The following is a 12,349-nucleotide window of genomic DNA, read 5'->3' on the forward strand; positions in this document are numbered from 1 at the left end:
CCACCAGATTTCAAAGACTGAGGGAAAAAAAAGTAAAATATTAATATATTGGATTAAATACGTTAAAATTAATTTTGCCTGTTTCTTTTTATTCTTTTCAGTGTGGCTACTAGAAAATCTAAAATTATATATTTGGCCTACATTAGTGGCTCACATTATATGTCTATTGGACAATGGTAGTCTAGAGCTATCATCTCTAATGATCAGAAAGTTTGCTTTATCAACTTCAGTATCTTCAATTTACTTAGTGTCCAGTGGGTAAAAAGCTTATTTTCTGGTCTTATTCCATTTATTTCATGTGAACCAAAGACCAAAGACTATTTTTCTCTTTATTCTCTTTTGTTTTTTTTGGTGGGGTGTGGTTGGCTGGTATAGGGATCGAACCCTGGACCTTGGTGTTATCAGCACCATGTTCTAACCAATTGAGCTAACTGGCCAACCCCCAAAGACTGTTTTTAAAGAGTGCATTCATTATTTTTTATATTTTATATATCAAGTATTTTTGAGGCTAGAAATAATATAAGTCCATTTATTGTGTCTTCCTTTGACTAAGTTCAGCTTGATATTTTGTCTTAGGATAAATATTAAAAATTGTTTCTATGTGTATAGATTATTATAAAAATTATATTTTGTGTTAAATCAGCATTAAAGTGAAAGAAACTGGGAAAAAATTTTACACTGTAGCCTCAACGTAGATTTTATTGATTTTTGAGTGATTTTAGTGTAATACAAGCCTTAGAAGATCTTATTTACTTTAATTCTCTTTGTATATGTTTTTTAAAAAATAATTATAATGGGTGGTTTATTTAATGACTTTTTCTAGGGAGCTTATAGTCTTTGTCCAGGTTTCATAATTTCTCTAACAAGTAGAAAGCATCATAGTTATTTATATTTTAGAGATACGGAAAACGAGATCTGTGTATTATATCTGATTCTGCAAGTGATAGAGCAAGAAGTGAAATATACGTTTTTTAAAAAGCTATCAAATTGTTTTAATCATTGCAATGTTAGGGCTCAGATCTCCAGAAAATGGTTTCTCCTCTTACGTTCAGACTAAGGACAGATCCCATTATGCGTCAGTCACCACGAGGAGTACATCTCTTCAGTCATCCATTTCCTCCCAAACCTTCGTGTCATCCTGCTCTAACTTCCTTAGCTGGCCTCTGTCTTCACCCTCCACCTCTACCCTCACCCCAACCCATCACTATAAACTCCACGACTCTTTTCACAATTAGCATATTCCTCAGGATTGTCAGTCTCTTCCCTGAATGTTGCCTTCACTTTCTGACCTTCAGTAAAGCTAGACTGGCCCCTGAGGTTCCTGGTCCCATGTAGTTTTCTTAACCGTGACCTTTTGGGCAGAAGTTGGGGATCACTGTTCTCCTGGCTCCCCACCGTCACTTCCTTTTCTGCCTGTAAACGTACTCCCTCAGTGCTTATGCTTTCCAGCTAAACTGCTCTCCCCTTCCCTGTAAACTTTTTACCTCCCTACCTACATTCAATTTTTTTTAGTGTTCTCAGTGCTTCAGTACCTACGTAGATTAACTTTCTAATGCTCTGGATTTTATGTGCCTTGATTTTTTTTGTCTCCGGTGATATGTTCTGCACTCCTGCTCATCATGTGTTCTATTGGCCACACCTGCGGAATTCTCTTGAGGCTCTAGGCCACTTCTAGCTCCTATGTGTCTGCCTCGTTGGCTTTTCTAAGACCGTCTCCAATTAGTATGTAAAGTAGTAGCCTTGTCTCCCCCCAACCCCCCACCCCATACTATTGCTCTCCATCTTGGCATCCTGGCCTTTTCCCCTTTTATAATATTTACTATTAAATATGTGTAATCAAAAAATAAATAAATAAAAATAAAAATATTTACAATTAGTAATTATTTTGTTTACTTGTTTTTGTTGGTCTACTCCGCTAGACCAAGGCAAGCCTATGGAGTACAGGAAGAATTATTTGAAAACCATTGAGGGAGGGAGGTTTCGGTAATTGGCCACAATAATCAACCACATTGTATATTGACAAAATAAAATATTTTAAAAAAAAAAAGAAAACCATTGAGTTATTAAAAAACACAATATTTTTGTTTAGAAACACTTTTAAATACTTTTAAATTTATTTTGTATCTTTTCCCTTCTGATATCTATTTCTGGTGTACATTATAATGTATATGTAGATCAAAAGTACATATACTTAAAATTTACAATAAAGGCATAGTGGAAAATAATATTATTAGAAAGCTTAATAAGAATTAAGCATAGGAAGCTCACATTTTTATTCTACATTTTTCCTGATTTTGAAGGTAGATAAGCTTGAAATGGAAAACATTCTTTGAATGCAATTAACTGCTGTCATGTGAGAATCTGGAACCATTATTAATTTACAAATGATTCCACAATTCAAATATATCTCTAAACAGGAAAATGAAATACTTTGAGAAACACATAATTTATAAGTAAATTATATTCATTTTTTAAACCAAAGTAAGGAAATAATTTAAAAATAATGTAACGTTCATTTCAGGATCCATTCCAGATGAAAGGCTCTATCGAATGTTTGTCAATAAAAAAGTAACAATGTTGAGACCAAAAGAAGATGAGAACTCTTGGTTTAACTTATTTGTGATTCATCAGAACAGGTAAAAGTATTCTCTAAAAAATTTTGAGCCGAGTATTGAGGTTCCCCAAATTTCTGTTTCCAAGCTCATCTGTTTCCTTTCAATGTTGTCAGTGCAGGATCAGGCTTTGTGTGACTTCATTTGAAATTGTTTTTAGTATATATTAATGCCTATAAAAGAATATTTGTAGCATATGGATAAGGCATAAGAATAACCATAAAATGAAGACTCCTAAATTCAGTAAAAAAGTAGAACCTTACCAGTACATTACCTGTTTTCTTCCCTGATCCCATCTGCTTTCTCATACCCCAGGGGAAGCATTATTCTCAGTTTTGAATTTATCACTCTTGTTTATTGTTTAATCACGTATATATCCATAATTGATATTTTATTTGGTATTGGTATGACTGGAATCATGCTGTGTGTTTTACAGTTAAGTTGTGTTCAATATTATGTTACTTAGATCCATCCATTTTGATGCTTCAGTGTAATTCATTTTTGTTGATGTGTACAGTTAAACTTTTCCTCCTGTCTGAACGTTTTATTTCCAGTTTTTTACTTTCATGAACCTCCCTGTTGTGAACATTCTTATACACACCTCTTGGTGCGTATATGCAAGTGTTTTTCCAGAATATGTAAAAATAGCTAGATGAGCTTTCTTTTTCTAGCAGTTTTAAGAAGTTTAATCTGTTGGTAAGGTACAGGATTGATTGAAAGGAAGAGAGGCTTGAAGAAGCAAGATTTGTAATGTGATCACTGCAGTAAAAAATGAGGTGGTGGCAGTGATGGCAGTAGAACTGATATGGAAGGGACAAACTTGAGAAATTACCAAGGAAGAATCCAAGGGATTTGGGCCCTGATTATGTGATTTATTATTTATTGAATACATTTATTGAATGCAGACTACTCTGTGCATTTATTGAATGCAGACTTATGCTAAGCGTTGGGTAAAAGCAAGACTTTATGAGGCAGACTTGTGTTGCCTTATATATGTTCTTGAATAAACAGTGTTAGTTTCAAAGGTGGAGCAGGCCAGAGTTTTGATATGTGTGGTCTCTATATAGCTTTGCAACACAGGGAGTTGTGTCTTCTCTTGCTTAGGGCTTCCCAGTTTCACCACACTTTGTACTATGCCAAAGTAGCGATAAGCTGGAAAGAAAACTCATAAGTCATTTCCTAGAATATAAACCAGAATGAAAGGTAGAATGATAACATTGGTAAGAAGAATGAGTAATCAACGTATGATGTTGATAAATCTCATTACTGTGATATTGACCTTGATCGTTTGATTAGAAGGGTATATACCAGGTTTTTCCACTGTACATTTCCCATTTTCCACTTTGTAATTTATAAATATTTTGGTAAAAATACTTTGAGCTGCCAAAAAAAAGAGAAACTGTGCTACATACTCTGTTTCCTTAAACTTTCACCCACTAATTTTAGCATCCATTAGTTATCTTGTCTCTGGCAATTAATACTGTGGTGTTGTAATTGTGATTTTTGATTTTTCTCATTCTTTCTATATTTATTAATTGGAATTTCCTGTAAGGAAGATTTTTACCTTCTCCCCCATTTATTTACTTACTCAGTTATTTATTTATGTCGTTATGGAGTTAAGGATCTTTATTTATTTATTTATTTTTTAAAAAGATGACCGGTAAAGGGATCTCAACCCTTGGCTTGGTGTTGTCAGCACCACGCTCAGCCAGTGAGCAAACCGGCCATCCCTATATAGGATCCGAACCCTTGGCCTTGGTGTTATAAGCACCGCACTCTACCGAGTGAGCCACGGGCTGGCCCTAAGGATCTTTATTTTATTCTTTGAGTTAATCCAGTACTATCAGTTTTTATTGTTGTTATTGTTCCTCAGATTGGTCCAACTTGACCATTGGAGGCTCTTTTATGTTGGCTTTTCTGCCCTTTCAACATGTTTTTTCCTTTTTCTTTCTTTCTTTCTTTTTTTTTTTTTAAGTATATTCTTAGCTTTTTGTTACCACAGGATGCTCTAGGATCATCCTGTATTTTCCTGCCTTAGTCCTGGAATCAACCACTTCTCCAAGGAGCTCTGATTCCTTTCATTAGAGAGTGGTATTTAGAAACCCACATATGGATGCTAGGTGTGCTTATTGCTACTGGGACTCTCTCAGCACTCTCAAGAACAGAGCATACATGCACATCTGTGTCTCCCTATCTATCTATATGTATGTGTTAAAAAAAATCATAAGTTCATGCTGATTCTAATCAAGCTCTACGATGCCCATTTTTATCTCTTCCCCCTTTTCTTATTTGTTACTTCTCGGTCTAACAGAATTCTGGATTGCATTATCAACAATTTATTTACTTATTTTTTTCAATCCTGGTATACATATAAAGTGATAAAATTGCTAACCTATACCCCTTTGAGGAACAAATTTGCCAACTGGGGTCCAGGGTTTGTGTAAGTTATTTTAGTCTTTAGCCTTACTATAACTAGTTAAAACACCATTTTCCAAAGTTAAAGTACTTCCCTTCTTTCTTCTCCACTCCCTTCATTGTGGTTATGTGACTCTTTTGCAATAGTATTAGATTTGTTTGTCACCCTGTGCATTCTTAGCTACTTCTTTTGTTATTACTTTCATAAGAATTATAAAAAAAGATTTTTCCAGATTGGGTGAGAATTCTTGAGCCTTCTGTATTTAATTTTATTTCCCATTTGTTTCTCTGCATCGACTGGTTGTTTTCTTCTTGCTGCAAAAGAAGAATCCAAAGCAAAAGAGAACTCTGTCACGCAAAATCTTTCAACAAGGATGTTTTGATCAATGTCTAGGTCACAAATCAGTGTCAGCCTCTCAGCATAATCTTCCTTGTCAGCATAATTTTCTTCCATGAAAAAGCCAGCACTCCATGAAAGTGCAGTGGCCTAATGTTGTCTTTGAGAGTTGTTCTTTTCTTTAGTAATCGTGATAATCTCATACCCTAGATGTATGTTTTTTATGTAAAAACATTCCTAGATGCACAAGCTTGCTGCTTCTCTGATTTCATTTCCTGTCTTCCCTGCATTCATTCTTAGCCACATTGATCTCCTTGCTGTTCTTGACCTTACTGAACATATTCCCACTTCAACACCTTTGACATCTGCTCTTCCCCTGCCTGGGACTTTCTTTCCTTACATACTGATCCCTCATCTCAGTTTTCCGCTCATTTGTTACTTGTCAAGAGGCCTCTCCTGACTATCCAGTGTATGTAGACTAGCACCCCCCTTCCATGTCACTCTTCCCTTTATTTTTCTTCATAGCACCTGTCACTACTGACAAGCTTTATTTATACTAGCGTGCGTGTATATGTATACACACACACACAAGGGTACTTCAGAAAGTTCGTGGAAAATGGAATTAAAAGATAATATGAATCTTTCCATAAGCTTTTTAAAGACCGTGTGTGTGTATGTACACACATATGCATGTACATATTATATTATTGCTTGTTTCCCACACTAGAGCAAGGGCTTTGTTCTCTGTTGTGTCTTCATTATCTAGAATTAGCTGGGACATCTGGCATAGTGGACACTCAGTAAATATTTGTGGGGTGAATGAATGAATATCAGTTTGGATTAAGTGAATGCCAGCTTGAAGTATTTAAACACTTTTACTTAAATTTCCAATTGTATAAGTTAATGTTAAGGGAAAACCTTTCCTTCTTGCCTTCCCTCACCTTGGGTTTTTATATATCTTTTAATAACAACTAATCTAGGTGTAAAACCAGTTTGCAAACCACTTACTTATATGATATTTAGTATTGAAACTCTTCTAAGATTGACACTTTTACTCCCATTATTTTTATAATCAGTAAAAGAAACAGATGATGTTAAAAAGTTATTGAACATTGTAGACTTAATTCACTTTCATTTTCTTTATTCTTCTTCCTTCTTTTTTTTTTTTTTTTTTTGGTGTATAGTCAGATCAATAGGTTTTTACTGTTGATAGAGCTCCTGCTTTTCTGACTTGACCAGTAGCCTTTTATGATCTTTCCCTAAATGTAGAATTGACCACTTTCTCTTTTGGGTCTGCTACCTGTCTGTGTCCTACAAGTTCGTAAACTCCTTAAGATCAGGAATTAGATATTGATTATCTTTGTATACCCAGTCCCTTTCACAGTTTCTAGCACAAAGAAGGATATAATAAATCTTTACTGAATGGAGAAAGGAAGATCTGAGTAAATATGAACTTTTTCTATATTGCTGTGAATTTATATTAAGTACTTTTTAAAATCTTGGTGTAGGAGTAAACATGGAAGTACTAACTTCATTCCTGAACAATTTTTGGATGACTTCATTGACCTTGTTATCTGGGGCCATGAACATGAGTGTAAAATAGCGCCAACCAAAAATGAACAACAACTCTTTTATATATCACAGCCTGGAAGTTCAGTGGTTACTTCTCTTTCACCAGGAGAAGCTATAAAGAAGTGAGTAATTATTATATATTCAAATCAATTTTTAAGAAATTATTGCTAAAATAATCTACTAATTATCCCATAGGTTCAAGGTAGTGGTGTAGTTATTTATAAGACAGCTTCATTTATGAAGGTTGATCATTCTATGTAGTCTTACTATTTTCCCAGGTTTTAAGCTATTTTCAATAAGAGAACATCCAGTTTGTGTTATTGATTTTGATGCTCATTAGGCAAATTTAAGACTAACATTTTTATTTATTAAATTTCCAGTTAGATGTCATAGATGATTATTACTAACATCATGAAGTTTGTTTATGAACAAATTCCCCTAAAACCATTTAACTGAGATTTTTCTGGTTATGAATGCAATATGATAGCATTTCTTACGTCTTTTAATTCTTTTTATTTTATTTTATTTTAATGTTTTTTTTTTATGTCTTTTAATTCTTGCGGGGGAATGATGTGATAAAAAAAAGTAGCTAATGGTTATTAAACTCAATTTTTATAATGGGTTTTATCCTTTGAATCTATTCAAGTTCTGGTTGTTATGATGGCAATAATAGGTTTAAAGAATATGGTAGTAGGATGTATGTTGGTTGGTATTTTTCCTTCATGGTTGTGTTGCTACTTCATTTTATGTATGTGTCTACATGTATATACACATACATAATATATATACATGTAATAATAAATTCTGTATGTCCTACTGTCATAATCCTGATAACATTTTATTATACTTACTGATATGTTTGTCTTCCCTTAAGAGACTGTATATTTGTTCAGATAGGAAAATTGATGGATGAATGAATTTTATTCTGGGGAAGAAGAATGTTTACATTTTTTCCTGTGATAATGACATTAAGATTAAATTGCCAAAAACATTTATTTTTAAGGGTATGATTTTTATATAGAAATATTTTGTGGAAACTAAGAAATACGATAGCTCTGGTGTGCACATTTTCCTGAGGATATTTACATTGTGACTAGACTTTCATTTCTCTCCATTTCAGACATGTTGGTTTGCTGCGTATTAAAGGGAGGAAGATGAATATGCAGAAAATTCCTCTTCACACAGTGCGGCAGTTTTTTATGGAGGATGTTGTTCTGGCTAATCATCCAGATGTTTTTAACCCAGATAATCCTAAAGTAACCCAAGCCATACAAAGCTTCTGTTTGGAGAAGGTGATTCCTTTAGATAGTCAATGAGACCTGCTTTAGTAGAGAAGTTATTTATCTTCGACTAAGTAGAGTGGAGAGAAGCCTTTATATTTATTCTGATGAAGCCTAAGGAACCACTGTTGTTCAGCAAATGAGTTTAGTTGAGTCAAACATCTTTTTTTTTCAAGTCATTTAGATGAAGGAATGCTAGATACAGAAAAACTTCAAGTAAACCCCTCTCCCAGTTTCTTTCCTCCTTTTCAAAAACATATATATAATCTTTTCTCCTTTTTTATCCTGATTTGATAATTTGTTTGTTTTATTTGTAAAAGCAGGTAGTGACTTGGACTGGGGAATGGGAGGATATTGTGGCGCTTGGGGAGGAAAGCCTCAGCCTCTCTAATAACCTCCATTAGGCATCCCTTTCCCTCTGAAAGCTACCCCAAAATAAAATCTTAAAAGGTGTTTGCCATGCACCTTGTAGCTCCAATATAAGTCTTATACCTCCCTTTCCATGCAGATTGCCATCCCTAAACCTCTTTAGAAATTCTGGAGACACTACTGACGTTGGGTGAATGCATAAACAATATGTAGGTTGACAGTTTAATAACCTTATTTGCTGACAGCTTTTCTACTTTGCATTTTATTCTCATAAAAAAATCATGTAAGATAGTGATGATAATTATGATCACAAATATTCACTGACTACTTATATGTGCTGTGCACTATTGACTTAATTTTGCATTTAATCCATTAACAATGCATAGGTAGGTAGGTTCTACCATTCACATTTTATATACAGGGAACTGAACCGTAGATAAAGTTACTCATCCATAGTCACAGCTTTATGAGCAGTGTGTAGCTCATGTAACTAAAAAGTTTAATTAACTAAGAAGGTTTTTTTAGTTGAAAAGTTTGAGAATATGCTGGTTTCAAGATGACTGACTCCAGAAACTCAAATTTGTATTAAGATTGCAGGTTTCTTTCTTTCTGTTTTTTTTTGTCCAGCCCTCTGCCACCCACTCTGATGGTTTATGAGTTAAGCTTCACTGTAGGAAAGGCATTTTCACATGGTGGCTTATAGACTTAATTATCTTTATAGCTGAAAGAATTATTTTCCCGGTAGTTCCAAATAAACCCCTAGCATTGAGTTTGATTAGGCTGAGGTCATATACACATCTCTGAAGCTAGGGAAATGGAAAATGTGTTGATTGATTTTGCATTGATTGCATTCAGGCCTGAGTCCTGTGTTCTTGCCTGGAGTCAGTCCATGGTTTCTCAACTTGGATCAATTGACATTTTGGACTAGATAATTCTTTGTTGTGGGAGGCTATTCTGTGTATTGTAGGATGTTTAGCAGTATCCTCCCTGGCCTCTACCTGTTAGATGCCAGTAGCACTCTTTCTTCCACATCATGACAATCAAAAATGTTTCCAGACTTTGCCAAATGTCTCCTGGGGGCAAAATCACCTCTGGTTGAGATCTACTAGATCAACTCCACGTAAATTCTGTGGGCTTTGAATGGTGGCATGAGTCCAGAGAGGAAAGTAGATGCTGGTAATGCAGAAGTAATAGAGGTTCATTTTAAACACATATGTGTGCACATAACTTTCTGTTACCTCTGTATTCTATGTACGTTTCTATTATTGTATTTAGTTAAGTTTTGTTACTATTTATGTGCATGTGAGTCTCTTCTGAACTCTTTCAGGACGGGGCTCATATTTTACTTTTCTGTCTCAACTCTTGCCCTAATACCTGGCAAAAAGGTTCTGTACAAATGCTTGTTGAATTCAAAGAATTGAGGCTGGCCAGTTAGCTCAGTTGGTTAGAGCACAGTGTAATAATACCAAGGTCAAGGGTTCAGATCCCCTTACCTGTCAGCTGCCAAAAAAAAAAAAAAAGAATTGAGCTAGGAGATTATACTTGTATAGATCTGTGCTGTCCAATATGATAGTCACTAGCACATGTGGTGATTTACATGTAATTAATTAAAATTAAATAAAAAATTCAGTTCCCCATTTGACTAGCCACATTTCAAGTGCTCTATGTCCACATGTGGCTCATGGCAACCACAGTGCAGGAAAATACTGCAGATATAAAACATCATTGTAGAAAATTCTGTTGGATTGTTGTTAGAGATAGTTTAAAGGACAAGATTATAGAACAAAAACGTATGTTCCTTATTGGTCCTGAGGTCAGAACCAAGTTAAAAGGAGGCAGATTTTCATTTCAACACAAAAACTTTCTAACAACTAGTTATTCAGCTATGAAATTGTCCACCTGAACATGTATAATTACTATGCGCACAACCATTTGTGAAAAGGATTCTAGTACTGCCTGCTTGTAAGTTGGTTTTCTCCAGGAACAATATGGAACACGTTTTTTTGTCCTCAGATCTCTTTTAATATTTTTATAATCTTAAATGAGACAACTTCAGACATTTGAAAACATTGGTCTCATTTTCTTTTAGCTTGAACTCTTAGAAAAATCATCCCAGATCCTTTGTTTAGAGATCTCTAAATATTCTGACCAGTCTCCCATGGATGATATGACTAAAAAAACTAGGTTTTTTTTTAAGTTGGTAAAATGAGGGAAGGCATATTAAAATGGGTAGAAAATAGATCAGCAGTACTGTTTTATATTTTCTTCTGAAAGAGTTACCTTAGAGATTGAAAAATTATTTTAAGAACTTTCATGAAAGAAAAACCTTAAGGAATGGTATTAGTATGAGCATTACAAGAAAGTATATAGTCATGCATTGCTTAACAATGGAGATATGTTCTGAGAAATGCGTTGTTAGGCAATTTAGTCATTGTATGATTATAGAGTGTACTTATACAAACTTAGATGGTATAGCGTACTATATACTTAGGCTATGTGGTATAACCATTATAATCTTATGGGGCTACCATCATATATGTAGTCTGTCATTGACCAAAATCTTGTTAATGTGGTGCATGACTTTGTTTAAAAGAGCGTTACAAATAATCTAGGAAATAAAGATGATCATGTAGTTCAGGAAAATTCCTAGGGTAGGAATATAAGCTACTATTCAGCTGATTTAAATTAAATTAATGCTTTGCTTTTTAATTTTAATTTTGAGATTGAAGAAATGCTTGAAAATGCTGAACGGGAACGTCTGGGAAATTCTCGACAGCCAGAGAAGCCTCTTATACGACTGCGAGTAAGTTTTATTTGTATAAATTAAACTTCATTAATTTTCAAGGTATAATGATGGACAGTTTACATGGATATTTTGGAAAGTAGTAAGGAGAATGCTTATAAGAAGAGCAATCATCATTAGAGGCAAAAATAATAAAGCTGTAAGGATTTGATATAATACAGTTTAATTCTGATAGGTTTGATTATTTTTTTCATTTTCTAAATAATTTGTTATATTTAGTAGATTGGCTGAGATCTCCTATTTCATCTTTGACTACTCTCCCCTCTCTCACTACATTCCAGCCACCTTGGCCTTCTTGTAGTTTCTCAAACATCAGACACACTCTTACCCCCTCATGTCTGTTGAGATGTCACCGCGTTGAGACCCCACCCTCATTAAGATTGCAGCCCCCATGCTTTCTCTCCAATACTCCTGATTTCACTTACCTTCTTCTACTTTCTCTTTTCTTTTCTTTTTTTTATAACACATCGTCTTTCTAACCTACTACCATAATTTATTTATTTTGGTTATAGTTTGAATTATTTCCTGTGCCTATTAACCTGCTTACCTTTTTCATTGTGATATAAACAAACAGATAACAACCAACCTCTTCTTTGCCACTGTGCTTTTCCCTTTTCCTAGCTCCTACCCTTTCTTACTCTCTTCCAATCCCCTGAAAATACATAGCCCGTACTCCTCATCTAAGTCTATTCCTTAGTTCAGTATAAGCAAGGCTCTGACCTCACCATAACAGGTGGCAAAGGTGACCTTTAATTGTCACATCCAGCAGATTTTTTTAATCTCACTGACTCATTCTGTGGCATTCTGAATTATCTTTGTCTCCTCCTATCCCTTAGTTAGCCCTCTTTTCAGTCTAGGTGCATGGCTTTAACAACCATCTATAGAGCAATGACTCCCAAATCATTACTTCCTTGTTGATCTGTATATTCAGGGGTCCTCTAAAGCCTGTTACTCAAGGAGC

At 34.6% G+C, this 12,349-nt stretch overlaps 1 protein-coding gene across 2 annotated transcripts in view; it reads left to right on the top strand.

Annotated features, from left to right (window-relative positions):
• MRE11 (MRE11 homolog, double strand break repair nuclease) overlaps positions 1–12,349 on the top strand; it is a 63,501-nt gene that overhangs the window by 11,028 nt on the left and 40,124 nt on the right. For both annotated transcript variants that reach the window (XM_063093489.1, XM_063093490.1), the window contains 4 exons: positions 2,522–2,636; positions 6,873–7,058; positions 8,057–8,228; positions 11,308–11,388. In XM_063093489.1, coding sequence (XP_062949559.1) covers positions 2,522–2,636; positions 6,873–7,058; positions 8,057–8,228; positions 11,308–11,388 — 554 coding nt within the window. The remainder of the gene's footprint in view (positions 1–2,521; positions 2,637–6,872; positions 7,059–8,056; positions 8,229–11,307; positions 11,389–12,349) is intronic.

This window comes from Cynocephalus volans, chromosome 4 (genome assembly GCF_027409185.1).
Source record: "Cynocephalus volans isolate mCynVol1 chromosome 4, mCynVol1.pri, whole genome shotgun sequence".
NCBI classification, from domain to species: domain Eukaryota; kingdom Metazoa; phylum Chordata; class Mammalia; order Dermoptera; family Cynocephalidae; genus Cynocephalus; species Cynocephalus volans.